The following is a 23,149-nucleotide window of genomic DNA, read 5'->3' on the forward strand; positions in this document are numbered from 1 at the left end:
GCTCAATTCAAAGATATGAAATTATTTAACCTGGATTTCTAAAATCAGTATCTTGAATGTGAGAATCGTGAGATCTTAGAAAGCACAAATTCCTCGCGAAGACGGGTATCGTCATGACTAAGTCGAGATAGGCGAAAAGGGGAGAAATCTGCTTTCATACATGGCGTTTTATGTTCCCTGACGATGACCAGCGCGGATAGAAACGTGACCAGCGGTGAGATTAACAAGGTGTCCCGGCCTCATTGCTCGCTATTGATCCAGCGCGAACGTGTACTTTTTAACGAGGCCAGTTGGTAATGACGCTCCCGTAGAGTACACACGTGCCGAATGATGAAACACCTCTTCTCCCCTAGAGCGTCGTTTTTACCTTCTTTCAGCTTGGATTATTATTCTCTATATAAAAGATACGCTTTTCCCACCATAATCGTCTCGGATTCGAGGAAAGTTCCAACTTCAAAAAAACGAAACCAAAAGCATTTCTCTTAAACCGTAACGAGGAGACGTAAACTTCTTCTTTTTTTTTTTTTTAGAAAAAAGACGAGGGAGGCTTCGAGAACTCGATGTTTCACTCCATATGAAATTTATAGATCAACGTAACAGTGAATTTGATCGATGATTTACCCGGTATAAATTATACTCCCCATCGCAATATATCGGAGTTATAAATCGTTCGACGATCGTACGTCTGTTTGTCGGTTCGAGTCTGTCTAGACATTTGACGTAAAAGTGATATGCTTGAAGTGAGACATGGAATATGTATAACAAAAAGTAAATTTGATAGAATGTCTATGTGGGTGCAATTTTCTAGTTATAGCGAAACCTTCACAATCAGAAACAACATTCAGTATCTAGATAGATAGAGAAATTTAAACGACATTTGACAAAATCCATATACGAAAATTGTCAATTCTAAAATTTCATACGCGAAAATTATAAACGAATTCAGGTTCATATTCAAATTCAAATTTAGATACAAATTCGCGCGTATACGAAATTTGCACTTACTGCGCAGCCGCGAGCGGAAAGGGAATCAGGCCCGCCGCCATATTGGTATTCCGCGCGGGAAAGCGTCTGCGCATAGTGTCACTTCCGTCGTGAGCACCGTGGTGACGAGTCGTATTATCCTGATTGTGGTAACGTATTAACTGCGTAGTATTTCCATCGTTATTCTAATTATTTATACAGTAGTATTAACCTCGTCTACTCATTACGCGTTTGCATAGTAATTTGTTAAACATTGTCATATAGGCGTATATATATTAATTGATCATATTTTGAAAGGTTAGTGTTACCGATATCGTGGATTATCATTTTTTGAGACAGCATTTGATTTCGATTATTGTTCCATTTCAATATACGTAATTTGGAGTGGTCGTGCACGTTATAAATTTTTCTTTTTCTTTTGTACAGATTAATAATTGTTGATTACGAGAATGACGACAGGAGTAGGCGTTAGAAATGTGAATGCCACGATGATTAATGGTCCATTCGATGATTCTTCAAACAAATATGGCAATGTATAATTAAGGTAGGTATATATCTACTTTTTATTGATAATGTAGCACACAATTGACATATATTCGATCAATATTTTATAGTATATGATTAATATTCGGAGTACTAAGTTCAAAGTAAAAAAGATTAAAGAAATCATTTTTTATTGCGAATAAATTTATTAGAAATAAATTAAAGAAATAATTTAAAGCCGGTTTATTAGATTTTGTAAATTCATTAAAATCTAAAGAAATTGAAATAAGTGTCCTATTTTTATACATTTCGATCGTGGATTTTCTATACCAACGTTATGATTTTTCATGTTAAAACACGATTGGACACGTTATGATGCAGTCACGCGCTGTTGTTACGTAGTGTTGTTATGCCCCCAGGCATGTTTAGCTGTCGTGTTTTGATTTGATGCAAGCATTCTCGACTATTTATCAGGCACGACATAGTTTATTCCTGATGTGTATATTCTGATTTCAAACACTTTCAAGTGATAGTTTACATTCATATTCTGTTTTGTTACAGATTTTACACAACTTCTCCACTTTCTGTTATTCTATGGAAAGAATCTAGTCATGCTCTAAAAACAAGAATGTAAATATCATTGCATTTTGTATCTGCCTCAATTAATTTTATCTTTTATATCTTGCTTTAATTGTTATTGTTATATGTTTAAAGATAAATTTTAATATTCCGTGGTTTTTTAAATAGATTTTTTACAAATTCTACTTTCTTCTTGGGGTTTGATGATTCTTGCGAGATGACAGTTACTATGATGACTTCCTCTGGGACATAGCACCGTCGATGACAACGTCCACCGCATCTAATCGTGAGTCGCATGCGTTTTTATTCCTCTGATCACTTAATCATGTCGTAGGATGAAAAGTCCGAAGCGACACGGGTGATTGGTTGCATTACATAGAATTTGTTGTCGGCATAGTAACCACGGGTATTTATTATACCTGTGAATAGTAACTTTTTTTTGTTCTGTGTCTGATTTATTAGTTCAGGTAGGTCTTCTTGCACACCGCGTTTTTGTATAACAATAATAATATAATATAGTTATTTATAAAATTAGAATATATTCGATATTTTCATATAAATAAAAATAATAAAGATTTCTTAGTTTTATCTTCTCTTTTATGATAATATTAAACAATTTCGATAGTTTAATTGAAATCTTTTCTATTATAAATTTCAATATTATTTGACATGTAAAGATATTAATGTTTCTTTTTGTGACATATTAAATATCATACACAATCTATTAAATAAATGTGCAAGTAGAAATCTCGCGACCGGCAGATTTTGGAATCAAAGCAACAAAGTATGAACGCTGCTCCCGCATCTTCGAAAATGTGCTTTGATAAAGGAATCTCCTGAGGTTATTTCAATTAATATTTAATTTTTAATTAGAGTCAATTATTCCATCACATTAAATCTTAGTTTTCTTTCTCATGGATAATTTATATATTTTTTGCTCTTTGCCACTTATTTCTTTTGAATATTAGAGTTTTAATAATTGGTTGAGTTAATAGATTAGAGATATAATTTGAAATAAAATGAGAAAATGCAAAATTAAATTAGAATAACAATAGACCGTTGTACACAAGATATAATAATTACTTTTTTAGCTCAGGATTTCCAGGTTTCATCCTTCCATGTTCATTGTCAAGATCTCACTCACGTGTTACATAGGTGAGAGATGATGAGCACAACGATCATAGATTATAAGCTTAACAATGTCTCAGCGACTGACGATGGGTTAATATACTATACAAGATGTATTTTCCACAATGTGTGTATATGTGGTTAGGCTGTGGAGTTTTATTGCATATTAACAAAATTTATAACCAGTAATGGAATTTGAATTTATAATATTAATGCTAGATTCACTCTTACATATTATAGCTGAAGTAATGGATAAAATTAAATATATAGTGAGGACTATAAATAATAATATTATTAATTTTCGTATTAAATTCCAATAATGCTATTAAAATTTTGTGCTATCTATTCCAATAATTTTACATCAGATATTACAGTTTAGAAGATATATGTACTTTACCTATTATAAATAGGCGCACATTTGTAATTAAAATTGAGATTTATACCGATATTTTTATTGCATCACGCAATAATTACTAGCCATCGTCAGTCACTTTCAGGAAAATTATATTTAAATTAGCATGCAAGTTGTCTGCCAAACTTAGGTGTTAAATGAAATTGCCACAGGTGAGAAAACTCATCTCTAGCTTTACCTATCGATTTTTCGAATTTCATGGTCGCTGTCACGAAGTGGATTTCGAAACGAACGTGCACATATTGCACGAGTATGCATATTACGAATAGGCAACGATCGCCTATGATCGTTTGTCATCTCCGTGTATCTGAATCAGCTTCCTCGATTTATATTTCTCTTTCACTGTCGTAAGTTATATTTTAGTTTTCGATCAAAAAGTCTCGAGCCCAGATATAAGTTTCAGCGAGCATTGCGCTCGAAGAAAGAAGAGGCTACAAGCTGAAGAGGCTCGGCATATTGCAATTCAAGAGAGCAACTACTAATGATTTCCCATCCTCTGGCTCACCTAGAGCATGGGTAGTCATTCTTGTTACTATTTTGTTACTATGCTCGCTTTTAGTATTTGTAGTCGTAGTAAGTTTTCTTTGACCGATGTACGAGTCAGTTTACTGTCATATTAGACAAATCGCGAATTTTTTACTAATATTAGGTAGTTTGAATTTTGTATTTTCTATTAAAGTTGCGAATAAACGTTAATTTCTATTTAAAGTAGAATTTTGATAATTTCGCGATTTCGATGTAAATTAGTGTTGCGATAAAATGATGAATTTGACAGAATTTCGTGGAAAATATAGCTGTCCGTAAATGTATGCATATTCCTACCGCGTAAACATCGTTTCGCGTACTACTACTTCAAATTTACAAGCAACACGATTTTCCAGTTAAACAAGTTAACATACAAACAAACACCTACCATACGAATAAGCTTCCAATTTACTCGTTGAACAATAATCACATTTTCCACTTTTTGGCTAGAAGCAATGTTCGGTTTCAATGCAATATCCGTGGTAGTTCCTGTAGCAACAAATCCATTCCATCTAACGATTGGCACTCAAAAGCGACTACAGTTTTTTCCTCTCGCGTTACAATCGATACTTAATCACTCCATTTCATCCGTATAAATATACATCCGTGTTTTCCACTGTCTAAATGCTTTCGAGCTCGTTCGTTGACGCAAACACGGCCAAGTTTCACGGTGTTTTGCACGATCCACCTGCGCGTGTTCGCCCTTAAGCCCCGGAACGTGACAATGAGTATTTGCGGTCGCGCTGCTGCTTCGCGAGAGCGTGATCAGATTAAACGCCGCGAGGATTTTATGGCTGAGCCGTGAACGATTTACGGTAATCGATTAATTAGTCTTATTCCGGGACTTTCCGATGATCAGCTTCTCTAGATTTGTGTCAATGATGGGCTGGATGCTGCTTTAGCTCCGCTAATTGCTGTTGACTGATAAACCCTTGTCGCGATACAGAACTTGATAAGTAAGATTCTGCTTAACATATGAAGAGGATCCGGCGAATTTTTGTTACAAGTTTGTTTTTAATAAATTTTGTGAATTTTCAAGTATGCTATATTGCAATATGGAGCTGTATGAAACAATAAGAAATCTTAGATAGTTGCAAAAATGTAACGAAAGTAAGCAAGCTTTGGAATCTTCCATACGTGTTCTTCGAATTTTGATTAAATTTTTGCTATCCAAATGAAATTATTTTACAATTTTTTGAAGGTACATTAAAGCTCCTTTAAATCAAGAGACCCTTAGTTATTCCGAAGAAATATAATAATAGAGGGTTTCCATATTTATTCGTAGAAATAGCTTTGATTGAATTTCCATTCTCCAGGCAATATTATTTCACAATTGAATTAATTTGCGAAATATAATAAGTTTTTCTTTAAACCACAATAAATTTCAACTTGTTGCAAAGAACTGACAGAAAAACGAAGCTTTAAAATCCCCAAACTATGTATTTCGCGGAACGTCTTTGACCCAATTTCCACTCACGAAACATCACCGTAAGAAGGAGAGTTATCCAAGCAATTCAGAGAAGCGTGCAAGACGAAAGATTATCCAGCCACTGTAAACCATTCGTGGTTAGGAAAAAGGTAGATATAAACTCAGTGAAAAAAAAGAAAAGAATAACACGATAACGTGGTTTGCACGCGATAGTTTTAACGACCGCGGGGGGTTCGGCCGAATTTTATTAAAGGACACTCATCGTTGGCCAACGAAGGGGTTATGCATATGCATGAGGGCGCGTTCGCGCGACGAACATGTTTATTGTAATACTGACATAGAGCGCGCGAAATTAGTGCGGGTTAAGGCGACATTTCCATTCCTGCGATGGAATATGCATGAGAAAATGCATCGTAACATCTGCGCGGAGCGTTGTTGCACTGGGTCAGCCGAGCTTAGACGGCCAGGGAAATATTTCATGCTGTCGAGTGGGACCCTCGGCCGACTCGCGTGGTCATAGTCCGTGAACGTAACTGTTTTCGCTTATGCACTTTGCCAACGGCCGTTCTCCGACCCTGTGAAGAGATAGAGAGTTGTGACGATGAAGTATTCAAACGGGAGGCCGGAAGTATCTTCCCTCGGTTTCCGCGTTTTCTGAAAATTGGATTCGCGAGACCGTTCCACTACCTTTTGCTCACGATTTTTCTCGGACCTTTCTCGGGATATAGCCCTGGCTTCAGTATTATGCAACTTTAAAAGGCTAAGCTACTAGGCAGAGATTTTCAGAAAGAAGAATATTACCTCGTAAGAATTATATAGTGGAGTTTCGTTTGTCTGGATTAGAATAAAGAATTTGTGTTGTTGGGATGAGTAGAAGAGAGGATCTACGAAATTGTCGATTCTACCATATATGCAAAAACTAATTCTAAAAATGGGTTATTTTAAAATCCTTTCTTTAATAGCGAACAGTATTTCTATCGTTATTAAAGAGTATTAGATTATAGGAAACTCGTCGTATTTTACTCTCCTTTCATATTGGACCAAAATGTAGGATATTTGCGCCTATTCAGAAATACAAAGAACCTCAGTTTGCAGTGTCTGCCTTTCCTCATAAATTGGTAGGATAGAAGGTAGGAATTGAGAGAATATTGAACGATATTTTATATTTATTGGCATGCCTCGATAGGATGCATATAATCTTAAGAAAAACCAAAAGAAGAGTAACGCGATGCAATCGGAAGGAAACGAAAGTGTGGATGATCGAGTCTATCTTGCAGTGTCTATCTTTCAGCCACGGTGCAGGATATCGTTGGCTGCTTATATCCATGGCAGATGCGCCCGGTCGAATCTAGACGGAGACAGAGAACGAACAACGCGGAGCAGACGAGCAAAGAAAGGGGCCACTTCGTATGCAAATCCGACTCCGCCCTGAATAAAATATTAACCGACCAATCGAGGCGCGTGGCGGGGGTAGAAGCACGCGAGCCTCCCTCGACGAGTTCGTTTCCTTGCCGAGGTCGCTTCCTTTTTTTCATTACCTTTCGCGTAGGCATCATGCGTGCAAATGCACTTACACATACCAGGATCTATATGTGTACACATAAAAGTACACACTAGCAAAAATTTCTTTTGCATCTCATTTTTTCGCTGGTGGCTCTTTACGGCTTCTTTCCTCGTCGTCATCCAGCTAACCAACGCTATACAACCTTCGTGACGATGCTTCTTCTTCTTCGGTCCGTTCCCCGAGGTCTCTTTAAATCGAAGACCTCGTTATCTCACCGACGAACGGATTCTCGTTAGCGAAGCTTTAATTATAACCACTCTGCTCCGCAATCCTGATAACCGTCTCCGGTACTGGAGTGGCGACCTGCAGGAAAGTTGACGAAGGAGAAAACGAAACTCGCTCGTGTCGCGTCCAACAATTAACGCCTCCGTTATTATGATTTGTTCTTTCTCGGACGACAGTCCTGTTTCCCTTCTCGTTTGATCAGGTTCGTCATTTGTTACGGTTATGATTGATTTTGTTTGATTTGTTGAATTTCAGAATGTTTGCACGTTTATTTGATGGCCATGGTCCATTCAAGTATTCGTTGATAGGATAATAAGGAATGGCGAAAGTATATAGTCGTTGACAGTAGTTGCTTTATTTGAATACTTATGCTAGTGTAAATAATACCATTTCATCACGCATTAGTGTATATATTATATATATTAGTGTATATAGCATATATTAGTATATATATATACCATCTAAAATCCCAGGGAATAATTATAAGGTGACGTATCGTATAAATATTGGCATTTAAAGGATAGAAATGCCAAATTCTATCATGACTTTCAAAAACAGCAATCGTTCCTAACTATGTCATAAAGTTTACCTAACAAAGAACTTTAATATCGTCAGTTTTTCCTTAGAAATCGACCAGTTGCGTCATCAGTCGCCATCGAAGACCTGATAGATCGAAAGGAACGAATGGAAACGAAAAAGTTCGAAGGAAAACGGTGGCAGCGGGTTTCCTGATCGTTAACAAGCATGGATCGTTGCTGGGTTTCTCTTCCGCATGAACAATTCTGCTTTTATTTCACGGCGACTGTTCGTTTCGCGTTTTAGAGCGAGCCGTTATAAAGGAATTCGTGAGAAACGCCCGGGAAGATAATAAGGAACGGTGAACGGGTAACGATCGAGCCACGGTTGTTACTCTTTCTCTCTGAATCTTTCTGTTCTTCCTCTTTCTCCCCTCTTCTCTTCATTTTTTTTTCTTTGAACAGAAAAGAACGAATAGATTTTGTTTGGTTTTTTGCTCGTCGAGAACGAAAGCTACGAGTTTCCAGAGGAGAAAAATCGATGAAATCGTTAAAGCACAAAGAAGGTTTAGGTTAGGCAGTAGTCATGCTGCGCTGCTAGGCTGGTTTTTGTTATAGGCACTTTCGAGTAGAAAGAACACAGACATAGTCGCGGTGCAAGCGAATTGCCGCGTGTAATTAAGAAAGTTTCCTTGCGAAACCGCGTTCCCTATCTCTTTATTAGCTTTTACTCGCGCGCCTCTTTGTAAATCCTTGGCGCGAACAGTGTCAGAAACCGGTTCCGAAGGCATTAAAAGCGTCTTTGAAAATTCCCAGTTCTCCCCCCCCCCCCTACCATCGAAATTCCATCTTTGATTAAACTTAATGGCAGGCCATTACCACTATATATTATCTTGAATCACAACGTTGCAAATCAGAGTCACTGGTTTTACAACCAGTCGTTCGGATGTTTCATTGTATTCCGAAGTTCACTATGTTCACTAAGTTAAATGACGAACAATATGAACCAAGAAATGAGTAGAAATTAATTCTTTCTTTCCATCGAAAGTCTTCGCTTATAGCACTTGCACCGTGCATCATTTCAACTTCTCAATTATCTCTCGTTTCTGACGAAAATCGTGGATGAAAAATGAAACTGAGGAGAAAAAGCGCGTAGAAAAACCGAAGACGGAGGACGGTGCCAGTGACGAGAGATAAGCGACGTGACTGCTGGTCACGTCGATTCATGATAACCCCGTTGCTTTTCACCTTTTGTCCAGGAGGCGCGGTTGGATCCCTGTTTAGCCAGCCGCGAAATTACGTAGCTTCGTGGTTGGTGCACGATGCCGTCTGTTCTGGGGAAACAAAATTCTAGCGAGACGAGATTCTAACGAGCGTACCCATGTAGAGCCAGAGAGAGAAAGAAGTGTGAGGGAGGGTAGTGTGGTTGTTCGACGCGAGATTCGAACAAAAAAGCCTGGGGACCTCGTTAGGGGACGAGAGCATTTCTGCTCGGCGCATCGTTATTTCGATTAATTATTAGGCGAGCATTCGTTGGCCGGTTATATTGTTCGCGGTCCGACGGCCTCGATCGCGTCCTCCGGGGGAAAAAAATGTCGACTCCACGAGACGCCGATTCCACCCTATTTTTCTTTTTTCTGCAATTAGCGTGAATTAATGCGACCAGGCTGTGTCGCGGCATCGTCCAACGTCCTGCTAAATGAGAGTTCTAACTAACAAACTATGGCAACTAAAATTCTGCTTTACGAGGATATCCTTCAATTGGGAATATGTAGTTTGTATTTTTAATATCGAAATGGAAGACAGAAATGATAAATATGTAGGAAGCAAGAATTTAATTGGAATTACAAAAATTGTATTACATATAAGCATATCTTATCTTCCTACATTTCTGGAAATAGTACAACAGAATACTCCAAAACACATGTAGTATAATCAGGACCCCGAAAAAGTTACTGTTCCATCATCGAAGCGATTTTCGAGGGTCGAAAATTAAACCGTCTTAAATACCACCGTCATTGTATGCTAAACACACGCGTGGGAGGTTCTATTAGCATGACGTACGTATAATTTCCGGACGCAATTAAGTCGTCTCGATGTTTAACAGCCCGACGGTTACAAGCCTGACGAGGCATTACCTAGATTTTTCATTCGCTAGTACGAGTCTAATCGTAATAACGATTAACTGGACGAGTCGTAATTAAAGATCCAATACAAAAGGGAAAAGGAGAGGGAGAGAGAGAGAGAGAGAGAGAGAGAGAGGGAAAGAGAAAGGAAGACATTCTAAAGCAACGGTGCACGCGACTCGATACCATCTCGAAGGATAATCTAATGAGCAGCGATTCGTGCGATTCATTTCGAGACCGGCTAGCCTATTCGTTGGGCTCGTAACTCCGGGATAATCGAGCTTCTCCAACAAGGAAAGAAATTGCATCGGATGAGGACGATCCTTAAAAGGGAATACTCCTCTGATCCGTTTTTTCTCGTCTTGTTGGTAAAGAGAGAGGGTGGCTAGTGAGAGAGACGCGGGGTGCATAGTGGCCCGGAATCGTTTTCGGTACTCCTGGGACCGATGACGAAGGCAAATTCTCGGAGAGATTTCCTAGGAACGAACCTAATCCTCCGGGGTTCCTATGGCCGGCGAATTGGGTAGTAAAGCGGCCGGTAACGGAAAAGGGGTGAATTAGTGTAAGAGTGGTGGGTTTCCGCTCTCGTGGATCGCTAATAGAAAAGCTCCGAGGCTGTTCTGAATTTTTTTTCCCGGTCTTTCGAAGCTTTTTGCTGAATTATACGAGCTAGATCGGGGGTGGATTTAGTGCCGGTAGGGTAATGGAAGAATATATGCGAAGGACGTCGGTGTAGGTACTATACGCTTTTACGGAGACTTATCTTCACCATGGCTTCCTACATGGTATTGTTTTTGCGTGAGCTTGTAATCAGTTAGGAAGATATAGTATGCTTTCCTGATAGTTTTGTTTTATGATATTTATTCTTTTGGTTTATCTGTTTATAAGAAAATTCTGAACAGTTTTATTCAATGATCGATATTCTAATATAATATATCTTCCATTGATACATTAAATCACAGATAAATACAGAATGCGTTGAAAAATACGTGTTTATATAACAAAGCGTGTTTATATATGATCACTGATGAAATTACGCAACCTTAAATCCTACTATACACGTTGATTGGAATTACAGATGAGTGGCACGATTACGTAACAGGGATACACATATATTATATCTTTCATCGGGGGCGATTTCTTTTTCTTGATTCGCAGCTGGCCTAACGCAACATCGTTAAAGCGAAAGATAAAATGCACGGTCGTAATGAATTTTCTTGATCGTTCCACCAATTTACACGCAACTCTGCTATTCAAAGGACCGGCCCCGCGCCACCAACGCGTTTTCACCCGTTCATAAATTATCCGCTGGTTTTCATAGGCCGTGTATCGGCCAGAGCGATAAATATTTATAGTAACTCGCGATGCTCAAATAAATATTTATGAACGGCCTGATCGCGACTATAAATATTTATCGACCAGCCCTCCGGAGTCCGTAGAAACGCAACGCGTCTTTTCACGCGCGTCCTCAACTTTTAATCGTTTCGCTAGAAAAAATAAGGGGAAAAATGACGAAAAGAATAGAAAAAACAGATCTCTCGATGGATTTTCATCGCTTTTGCGCGAGTTCGCAGATGTCAATGGTCACAGACGCGAATGGACACTCTCTTAGTTTCCCACGATTGATATTCAATTCCCAAGCAAAGCAAATATTCGTCCATTTGTCGAATCGGTCAACAATCTCGTGAGTCCCTTTGGGATTATGCTTTCGGGGGATGGTTTCAGAGTCCAGGGATCAGGTTGGTCGAATTTTTTCCAGGGTTCCAGAAGGCTTCGTGTCGCACGAGACGGCACGAGGAAGCCCGCGCGAGCACAGGAATTACTGTCGACGCTGGTGTAATAATATCCAGCCGATCGTGTCTGGCCGGGTCGCGAGCACGCGCGATCTACTTTTTGCACGGCAGGATCGTTAATGAGAGAGTCACGCGACACACGCGAAGCGAATCACGACCGGCGCGATCAAAACCCTCCAGAAAAGGAGCTCTCGCACGTTTTTCTCCTCTCAACTCCAGCATACGTATGGTAGTTGTAAATTCGATAAATGATTCGCTAATCGATCCTATCAAGGTTTATTGTTTTAACAATACGTGTATTATATATTCTGATACTTAAATTATGAAAGCAAGAAATTAAATTAGTTTAATTTTCGAATGAATCGAGTTTGAGCTTAAAACATTTCCAAATACCAATACAATAAATAAGAAAATCCCTAACAAAATAAATTGCAAATATTTTTTAAAGGAAAAATAAAAGTCGTGAGAAAAAGGAATCGAACACATCAAAACGTCCACGTATAAAATATTGCATCTACATATAAACAATATCCAACAATACTGTAATCATCAGCACATAAATCATACCGCTAAATCACCTACCCCTTTTCCCCTGATTTTCTTCAAACCATAGAAACGCACCTTCACCCCCTGAAGCGTCACCGCCGCAGGACGTTTGATTAATTGCAAACCGGATCGGGCTGAATGTAAATCGCGATATCCGTCCGGGATTTTTGCGTGGAAGCGAATCCACGGGCGCGGAAGAGATCTATGGCGTCCGATCACGAAACGTTTCACGTGCGCCTACATGACGGACGCGCGCGATCGACACGGTGTATTAGTACTTGTTAATGCGTCGCTCCGCGTCGCTATTTATCGCCACCGTGCAGCTACCACGTCCGGTCCCCTCCGGAGAACACACACGTGGGCGTCGTCGGTGTCTCCTTTGAGCGCTCGACCCACCGGTTCCACAGATTTCTAGTTTTTTTTCCCCGTTTCATCTGATCACTGGCTCGCAGCAGCTTTCTCCCTCCGTGGTTACAGAGAGAAAACGTCAATGCGTTAAATTGAAAATAAACAGTCCAACACTCGCGACATTTTGTTTTTAAATTAAAGACAAATAAAGACTATTTCTGTGAGTGATTTTTCTATTGCTTACACGAGGTAGAAAGACAGGGTGGGAAGTGATCGTAGATTAATTGCTGCGTTGCGTCTGACTGATTTTCGACGTTCGATAGAACTGACCGGGGCTAATGGGGATTATCCTCTCTGCGATTGCAGGCAGGGAATTCTGAGTAATAGGGCGGTTCTTGTTAATATCGAAATTAAATCGTAATTGGAAAGTAAGATCGCTTTCTCGACATTACGAGGATAAGTAAAAAGTGGTCAAAATTACTGATTTGTAATTCTCCTATTCCATACAAATTTTATAGATTTAATATGATGCATTCTTTGGGATTTAATTCGAAAGAAGATTAAAACGTTGAAAGAAGAAGGAAATGTTGCATAGGACTCCACTAGGAAACCTAAGTAGAATAAAACGGAAGAAGTTCTGATCATTACGACGGGTAACTTTCATAGCTGGGCCGTAAACTCGAACAATTTCCGAAACTACCTCGTGAAGGTAACGCCGGGTCGCAGCTCTCGTGCGGTATGTCGCATGTATACGTAATAAGTCGTACCAACTAAATTCCATGGATGCGGAGGAGTGGGCCATTAATACCGGAAGCGGGATCGTTTGCATGGAAACGACGTCGTGGAGGCGGTAACGCGGAAGAGTGTCGATTCAATATCCATCGAACCTCTGATGGGACGAGGGTCTGGATACGAGCGCGAGGAGAGAACAGATACCAGTCAGGTGAAACGAGTTTCCCTGGAGGATCCGTGAGAGGGACGAATCGAAGGAAGGAAAGAGGAAGAGGGTTCGACGTAACTGGGGTAAAAGACTGGCTCATTTTCCATGGGGAATGACAAAATCTGCTACGATCACCGAAGGGCTAGAGAAGGCAGAGGAAGCAGTAGGAAACCTAAAATCTTGGTAGTTATCGTTCCGTCTCATGAATCGCGAGAAGAGAGAGAAAGGATGCGCGATGAAACAATATTTTTCTTTTTATAATAAGTTTTAAAGTCGAATCAACTGCACGTACGTGTACGGTTATTAGCAACAATGAAGAAATCAATGATGAATGATGAAAATCAACGATGAAATACGTTTCTGCTGGTTTTCTGATTTTAACTTTGCTCTATGATCAGAGGATTTTGATACAAGATAATTGAAAATGAGAACGACCTGTTAGATCGAAAAATATGTCTCTGAGATTTCAAGACGATCTGTAATTTTTTAAACGATACTGTACTTTCGTTTAATTCAGACTGTAGTCTATTCCATGACAAGCTCATTTAGTTCATTGATCTTTGACATGCTGTTGATCTTTCCAAGTACAATATCACAAGTTTGTAGATCAGACTTAGAAATTAGACGTGTAGATCTACTGTGACCAATCCCAAGTTAGTTTCATATATCTTGTTTTTTACAGTGGAGATTTTCAGCAGTTAGATCTTCGTTGAGAGACAGACGATATTGAAAACCTATAAAACCCACCGTAATTCGATGGGTGCCGCAGTCCATTGCAGTTTAGCCGGAAATGCAATTTAAACAAATTGCTGGAGCGAGCACGGCGCCGTGTCGTCCCTTTCTCTCTTCGCGCGTCCATCTCTGCTCGGTGTCTCTATCTATTCATCCATCTCCGGCTCTGGAACTCCGTCCTCGTCCCTCTTCTGGGTCCGCGACGTTCCCCTGGTCGTCCGACTAGGCGCCTTGCTCGATTAATCGAAATCGAAACGAGCGCACCGTTCTAACGGACGTTTATCGCCCGTAGGGCAATAATTCGATTTTCGGTTAGCGGCAGCATCTCCTCTCCCTCTTTCTCTCGGCTTTCCTGGCGCGAGCATCCGCGCCGCCGCCGCTCATTGTTCATCCGCCGACACACGCGGCAAAACTGGCGATCAGAACCGGGGGTTTATGGATTTTCAGTTGGCGCCCGACCACCCTGTCGTGACTCGCAGCCCGATCGAGTTAAAAACTCGGTGACGCTGCACACGCTGTGCAGAACCACGTCTCTTCTACTCCGTTTCTCCCTTGCTTTTATGCCTCTTTTATTTTTATCGCCGTTTTTACGTGCCTTTTTGCCTTGTTTTTCCTTGCAGTTTGATTCTTTATGATATTTTGTTTGTTCTATCTGGCTGAGCTTCGATAGCCAGTTAGCAGAGAAATTTCCGCGGAGAACGTCCTGTTTGTAGCGAAATTTTGCCACTAGAATTCGCAGCAGTTACGTTCTATAATACGACGTATGCTTTTAGAGTACTCGGAAAATAGTTCCATGGAAACGAGATATCGTTCACTCGTCCACACGTAGAACTCGGATTTTAAATATTGCTCTGGTTTTTCCCCTTTTTTACCGAACTGTTTTAACGGGACTTTCGTTTCATGAAGTCCGCCCGTCCACGAGTGAAATGAAAGCTGAAAGAGTCGCGCAACGAGTTCACGTTGAAATTAACGTGGCTCTGTGGATGTCGGATTGCGAATGACAGAGTTTCCGGTGTTTCAAATATCGTTTTGATATAGTGGAAAAATTTTGTCGGCCTAGAAGCATGGACTAACAAATGGATTTTAATAAAAATTTTCGTAAGAAATTCGGGTAATTGCACGTGGTACGCTTTTGATGGTAAGAGACGGAAACTCGTCATGTAGTCCGGAAATTCGACGTGTCACTTTGCGTCGGCCCGACGTTATCTGCTTCGAATAATGTTTAGCCGCGATTAATAACCTCTGTCGCGGTACCACACACGCACTTTCGTCGAACGGACGAGAGAGTGGGGGAGAAAAAAGCGATTTCTAACGGGGACTGTACGACCACTGGGTGACAACGTAGTTTCCCATGTTTTATGGTCAGTTCCGTGCGCCATGGTATCTGATTGCGTCATAAATCGAACGAGAAACGGGGCGAGGGTTGCAACGCGCGATACACGACCTACGAGATTTCGTTTTGCTGAAATTTAGCGGTCGTGTTCGGCCGTTTTTTTTTCATTCCATCCCCTCTACCGCCTACGATATATTTTTTGCTCACTGCGAATAGCCCGCATAATTCTCTGGCGTCTCGTTAAAGTCGAGTTTCCTAGATTTTAGATTGGTAATCTTTATGTAAGTCGTTTTATGGTTTTCCTTTGTGACGTAGAATATTTAGCAATTCTCTGAAATAAAATGCAATATTTTTAGATAATGTTCATGTTTAGTTCAGTTCTAGACTTTTATGGACTGATAGTTTAACCACACAGACACTTCAGTTACTCAGTTCCTTCATTACTTGAACAGATCTGTAATTAAAAAATAATCCCTAGGATATTTCAAAATCTTTTGATTACATATTTTTCTCTTTCCTGAAAATGTTCAGCTTTAAATCGTCTTTCATCTGTCCAACATTCTATTAAATCTTATTTATTTCAAAACTTGTCACTTAGAAAACAAATGGCGGTACCAGACAAAAGGGTTGGAGTGTAGAAAGTACAAAGGATATGTTCTCTGAGAAAAATTGATCCTCCAACACTTTCAATATCCGACGATCGAATACGTCGTAGGAAGGTTTCGAAATAGTCGAACGCTTTTAGTTCGTCGAACGGGTAACAGTTGTTCCATTAAAACGATTTGGTACTCGAGTGGCAGCAGTGAGTCAGCCGGCTACGTCGGTTCTTTCGTTCTGGAGAGCCACTCGAGAGAGACTCCGCTCTCTGTGTAATTAATTCGCCGTGAAATGCTACATTAATTCGTAATGGGCCATGTGTCGTGTATACCAGGTACCCCGGCTCGCTTACAAGTGCGCCGGATACGGCCTGCGTATTAATTGTTTCCCGCCCCGCGCGAAACACGCTGCGACGATGCAGCCGCAATTCCAACCCTTTCTTCCAGCCACCAAGATCGATATTCATTTGTCGGAATATCGACTACGTAGTTTGTTGTAATTTTAATAATTCGTTTTCATGTAATATTTCCATGTAATAATGTATTATTTATAAAATTAACAGTTCAATCTTAAAAACTGAATCGGGTGAAGACAAATGTGCTTGAAATTTACAGTTGGCCGAGTATATAAAAAATGCTCCTTGCATTGCTAGAGACCATTTCTTTGAATATAGCGTCGCTTTTTTGTGCATTTTTTGCATTCCGTATGTATATGCATAGTGTGGTTGTATTATCTATTTTGCATTGTCATTTTTACGCTGAATATGGTATTGTTGTCCATTTTTTCATTGTCTCCTTTGCATTCAATACACGCTTTGTGTATACTTTGTGTATAACAACTGCGTTGTTGCATTATTCTATATTCTTAATATTCTCCGAATATATATTTCATTAACTATGCTGCACGTCATACATTTCTTTTTATATTCCACCATTTTTTCCTAAATATTTAATATAAACTTCAATATTTCCAACTTCTTGACCCTCGAAATTTAACATTTCGCCACGAAATTAAACCGCGTGTTCCTCCGTCCGCTCGATTCCCAATTTATAACGACAATAAAACCCCGGACGAATCGAACGAGTACGCCGAGAATCGAGAGGGCGAATATAACGAGTCGCGGGACAAAGAAATCCAGCAACCCGGAACAGATCGGGCAGCGGTAACGTTTAAATTACCGGCGCGCAGCTTAGGTTCGACGGCTGGCGAAAGGAAAAAAGGAATTGCCGAAGTTTCTTCAATGGAGTGCAGGTCGAACGAACAGCTACATTGTCCCCGTCGTTTAATCACGTTTTTCACAGTCTCACCGAAACCTTTTTACACAGTCAGCGACTATGGATAGAGCGAAAAGAAGATGCAGGGGTTGGTTCGATCCCCGGGCGAGTAAACTTTGTTTCCTTCTACGGGACAGATCCGGAGCGCTTCCGAGGAAGAGGAACGAGCATAGACAGACAGACGTAGAATTTGCTACGACGAAAGAAACCGAGACACAAGAGAAACCACGAAAAATGGCGAGGGATGCTGGTGGTAATCGCAACTTCCAAACGAGAGACACCCCTCTCCTCTTTCTACCCCCTTGCAATTTTACTCCGGTGAACTCGCGGGAAACTTTCGTCGTCCTCGTGTCGCTTGCACACACCGTGGAAATCGTCTCGCGACTGGTACCTGAAAAACTTTAACTTCATCCGCAATCCGGCAGCTCTTTTCCTGCCACAGAGCTTCTCGTGGATTTCGCTCGACTTCGTTCCGGGATCTTTCGCTCACCCCCGTTCCCACGAGGGGATCTCGCCGGTTGGCACGCCCGCTGAACAAAGCATTATACGTAGAGACGACTGCTCTCGCGAGTCGAACCGGTTACTGAGGCGGAGGTCGAAGGTCGCGGGGAGTTCGGTTTCTACCTTGCCTCGTTTCAGCGCAACAACATCGGCCGACTTCCAAGTGGGTCGAGTGGCGGCTTGCCTATCATTGCTGGAGAGTTTACGAGTATTTATTGCGAGCCGTATCGTGGACCGCCGAGATCGAGCGTGTATCAAGGCTGGATCTTGAAATATCAATTCCGTGCCGTTTATTAGAGGCTCGATGCGCGCCATGCGTGATAGTTCGATTCGCTCGGCCACACACGTGGGTCGGTGATCGTGTGCTCCACCTGGAATTGTCTGCTCTTTGTTGTCTGTCATTTGTTTCACAGAGGATCGGAATAGGAATGTTTGTCGAACCTTTCTCATTTTCATTAGCTAGACACTTTTTTATGACAATTTATCAAGTGATAATTTATTAATTACAAATTTTTATTAATAATATTCGTTCAATTGTACAAGGAAGTTCTGTTCATCTTCTTTATTTTATACTTATTTTGTATCTCTATTTAATGCTATTTCCTGTCTTTTTCTCCAAGATTCATTTTTTTCGGGCTTTCTTCCTCTACTTAATATGATTTTCTGTAGAGAGTATCTTTTTTCGCAATTTTTTTTACTAGTGTCGCCTTGTTCGATAATTATGCTATGTTCATAACTGCTGTTTGAATACACCGAACTTTCGAAATATATTAACTTTCACAGAATCACTTGTTTCACACTTGCTCCGAAATTCCGTTTCGGACTAGGTAATTCACTTTTATCACGATCCATTCATCATACAAACCGTTCAAACTTCCACTTGCACACGCGGCCGATTCTACGTCAAACCCGAAACATTTTCAACTCTCCTCGATGCGCACAGTCTTTCATTCTAACCGGTGAAATTCACCGGTAGCTCCCCGAATCTGGAATTATCGCGGCGATTTACGAATTCCTCGTCTATTGTCTGGCCCCTGTCTCGCGCTCGTCGTTACTCGATCGACGTAGACGTTTCCGCGCTAGGCGAATTACTCGAAATTTTCGTCGGGACAGATTTCACGGTCTGCCTGAGACGTTCGAAAGTTTGGAGACACCGAAGCAGGCGGAAACGCACCGGTGCCAACGATAGAGCTTGCGAGAGATTCCGCTCGAAGCCCTTCCGCTTTTCCTTAGAAGAAGAAAACGACATGATCGAGCGGCTATGTCAGAGTAAGAGAGAAAGAGGCTGAATTTGATCGAGATGGGGGAAAATCGCGGGAAGGGAAAGTTTCCCTTAATAACTATGCCGCGTAGCTTGGCAATCGAGGCGTGAACGCGAGATACGGATTAAAGGGGAGAAGTTCGCGTCGCTGTTCCTTGCGAACCAACGAAATTCTGAAGCTTGTTTTTCGCCGAAGCTGAAGCTTGAAGGGCGTGAAAGCGCGTCGAACTTCCGCGACGGCGAACATTTTTACGTCGACGTGGCACCAACCACCGAGAAGATTCTGCCAAGCCCGTTAATCCCTGTCAAATGATCGCGCTGGAAGTTGCAACGTTTATAGAACGTTTTAGTGATTTTTTCTTTTATTAATCGTTTTGGGATATTGACTTCTTAGCGAGAGTGGTCTGATCATATTTTAATCGCCTTTGAAAAGTCACAAGTCACATGTTACCATTAATATATTAAGTTTAGAAATCAAACAAATGCAATTTGCAAAACAAGCAAATTTTACACATTATAGATTTATAAATTTATATAAGAAAATTTATAATAACGTGGAAATGATATCCGTAACCTACAACTTATGACTTGTCAATTTACAAATATTATTAATAGCTAAATCATTGCATAAGGAGATCCAAACATCTCATCTAAAACGTCTTACGAATTTCGCTAACTCACAAGATACTTCTTTCGCAGATTCGAAAGGATCCATCTCTTCGCTTATTTCTTACCTTCCATAAGACCAAACTTCGATCAAACTCAATACCAAACTTCGATACAAGTCAATAACAAATTAAACAATAAACTCCATCCACTGCGTCAATTAAAGGAATTACGAGGAGCAGGTTAAAGTCGATTAAATCCTGGAGTGGACTGCACACGAGTCGATTAGCGTCGGTTAGGGAAATTATCGGAGGTTGGAGCGCGCGGAGGAATCTCGTTTGAGACGTAACGAGGTCCAGTGGTGAACCGGAAGAATTCGATTTTCCTCGCGGCGGTATCGTTCCGTGTGTCGTTGTAATAGGGCGAAACGGGCCGGCGGCGGGCCGAGCTGTCCAATCAGCGACGCAGCAACAAGCCAGTTACGGATAGCCGAGCGTAGCAATTACATACGTCGCCCCGTTGCAGGCACAATGGAAATTCGCCAGACTGTTTGAAATTCGAATTACCGCACGGCTATCTTGATGTAGACGGTTATTCTGCCCTCTCTCCCGCTTTTCGGGCCGCGATTTTCAGATAAATTTTTCATTTCGCCAAACCGCGAAGAGGGTTCACTTCTTTGGAACGTGTACTTTAACCTCGGCGGTAAAATCCTGTTTGGTTCTGCCGTGATTCTATATCATTAAGTTTTTATTTGCATGAAGTAGATACGTTACATGGCAGTGTTAAAGTAACGATAGGAACGAAAACTCTGAAAATGAAATAAACTAATTTTTCCATAATAAAGTAAAACCAGCCATGAAAATAGTTATGAAAACAGTTTTCTTATCGTAGCTGGAATTCATAAAAATCAATAAGCAAATGTATCGACTACTTCGGCAGACGTCACGTGTAGGTGCATTCAGATTTAAATTCCAACACATTATTTGACTTACACCATTCCACTTCTCCGTCGAATAAAATTTACCTTCGCTCTACAATTCTCGAAACCATCACCACGAAACTGCAAATTCCCTATTCTCTCACCCGAGTGATCTCCATCTTCGATCCACCTCCCACGATCGAGCACATTCGTTTCGAACGACGAAACGCAGTTGCTTGCAAACCTCGTGACTCGTTCAATCAACCCGCTCGTGTTAAAAATCGACCCGCAATCTCGTATCGATTTGATTTTACGTGTGCAGTAAACCGTGAACCGTATGGAGGAATAACCTTGAACGAAAATCGATCTGGACTCGTATCTTTACGAGAAGATTACGTTTTTTACGGGATGGTATGAGAAATCGAACGTCCTCCTGTTACGTTACTATTGTGGTTCATCAGAAATCGTTGTAAAACGCGTGTCTATTGACGCAATAAAAGCCACGAGAGCGTTCCAATGATCAGAAGAGCGGAGACATGGAGTTCCTGGCGCCTCCGGCCGGAAACAACCCTGTTTATATCGGCAATTAACAAGTTGCCGTACGTTGGATAGGGTTGGAGAGAGACCAGAGTTAGTGCAACCCTTGGTTCGTGGTGCGCTAACGATCATGAGGGTGGCTACGATTTACGAAATTTCGCGAAAGTCACCGCGACGACAATGGCGGTTCGCTTGGGGCGCCACCCCTTTTAGTTGGGCGATAAAATTCGCGGACGCGTGGGCTCGTTTTAATGAACGACGCCTCTAATTTATCGTGGACCACCGTTGAATTAAACAGCGGGTGGAAAAAAGAGTAGACAAAGGGGTGAATAACGAACGCGTTAGAACGATGGCCGATGTTCAAAGTTACTGCAATAATACGTTTTGATGCGAACAGAGGCGAATCGTATCTAGAATGGGGTAGAGGAGTCCACGATTCTCGACAAAACGATGCGCCCTCTCTTTCATTTAATTGGAGTGCTCCACTTCGTCTATTTCTGTCGCGGATTCTGCAGACTCTTCCGGGCCATCCACTCGTCCAGCTATAAAGTAATTAGTCAGACATTGTTAGCGATCTAGTTGAGCATTCTGGAGTCGATTGCTTCTTCCTCGACGTGTTTAGCTCGCTTGGTTCGGAATGCCTTTCGAGAGATCTTGGAAATCCAATAACGACCAAAAATGGCCTTTGTCGAAGAGTGATGCACGATTACTTCGATTCTATTAGAAACAAATTCTGTTTAATGTCGCGGGGGTGATGGAATTTTATCGATAGATAAGAGTCGTTTGAGAAAAGAATGATGGAGGTGTGAGTCACAGACGTTTCTGATTCAGAGAGTTAGAAGTATGAAAAAAAGGAACCTTTGGTCAAATACTTAAAATTAACGTACATTGTACAGTTTCGATCATCCAAGATTTTAGGTGGAAGTGTCTGAATATCTTCGTGGAAGGGTTGCTAAGTCGAAGAAGACTGAATTGAACTCAGAGTTGAGATAGAGAGAGAATACTCGAAAGGAGCAAAAGTTTTGAATGACCGTAGTTGTGTAAAATCTGCCTGCAACTCGCTTCCATCAATGAATTACCTACATCATACAGTAAATATCTATCAATGAATCAATCGTACAAGCCCAGTGTAACACTCGCAAAGTAGATAAAAATTCTCTTTCAGCATTTCAACATTCCATTCTGCTCGTATAACCGTTCGTTATCGTTCTCACCGCACAGAAAGAAGTCAATACTTCAAAAGAATATTCAGTCGGCGATACGTAGCCATGCGGAAAACGGGCGAAGACAACGAAGACCGCAAAATGGCAGGTTTTTTCCGCTGAGAACTCGTTACTTTTCGGCTGACTCGCGGGAAAACCGAGTCTCGAAGGTCTGGACAGGCACCAGAGCCTCGGAAAAAAGGCGCTAGGATAAGGGTTGGCGCCGAATCCGCGAGAACGACGAAGGAAAAACGAGGGCGGACAGGAAATATAATTGCTCGGTGAGTCGTTCACGCGCGAAGCTTTTTGATATGCTCGCCAGAGCCCTGATTGCGAATGTGATTTCCCCGGGAAAGTGGATTACTGGATTAAGTTCGTTCCGGCCCGGAAGACCCTGGTCGAAGCGAAGGATAACGGCGTACCAGGCCGCCACTTCTGCTAATCGCAGCCCTCGCTGCTTTTTGTCACTTCCGAGCCGGCGATCTGCGCCACTGAATCCTTCTGAATTGAAGTTAATTGCCGCCTACCACCTCTTTTGATCACCTGGACATTTGCGATCATTTCAGACCCGGAATCGTAGTGATCATGCG

The 23,149-nt window shown here is 41.1% G+C and overlaps 1 protein-coding gene and 1 long non-coding RNA gene across 3 annotated transcripts in view; both read left to right on the plus strand.

Moving 5' to 3' along the window:
• The first annotated feature begins 1,094 nt into the window (after positions 1-1,094).
• Positions 1,095-2,091, plus strand: LOC126866459 (uncharacterized). Its single transcript, XR_007689870.1, has 3 exons — positions 1,095-1,133; positions 1,411-1,528; positions 2,029-2,091. It is a non-coding gene; the product is annotated as an uncharacterized LOC126866459 (long non-coding RNA).
• Positions 2,092-2,214: 123 nt separating this feature from the next.
• Positions 2,215-23,149, plus strand: part of LOC126866436 (netrin receptor UNC5C-like) — a 72,640-nt gene continuing 51,705 nt past the window's right edge. Inside the window, exon 1 of one of the 2 annotated variants that reach the window (XM_050620006.1) lies at positions 2,215-2,332. In XM_050620006.1, coding sequence (XP_050475963.1) covers positions 2,308-2,332 — 25 coding nt within the window. In that variant the 5' untranslated portion in view covers positions 2,215-2,307. The remainder of the gene's footprint in view (positions 2,333-23,149) is intronic. The other variant, XM_050620007.1, reaches the window with a different exon arrangement.

Source organism: Bombus huntii, chromosome 6 (genome assembly GCF_024542735.1).
Source record: "Bombus huntii isolate Logan2020A chromosome 6, iyBomHunt1.1, whole genome shotgun sequence".
Taxonomy (NCBI): Eukaryota; Metazoa; Arthropoda; class Insecta; order Hymenoptera; family Apidae; genus Bombus; species Bombus huntii.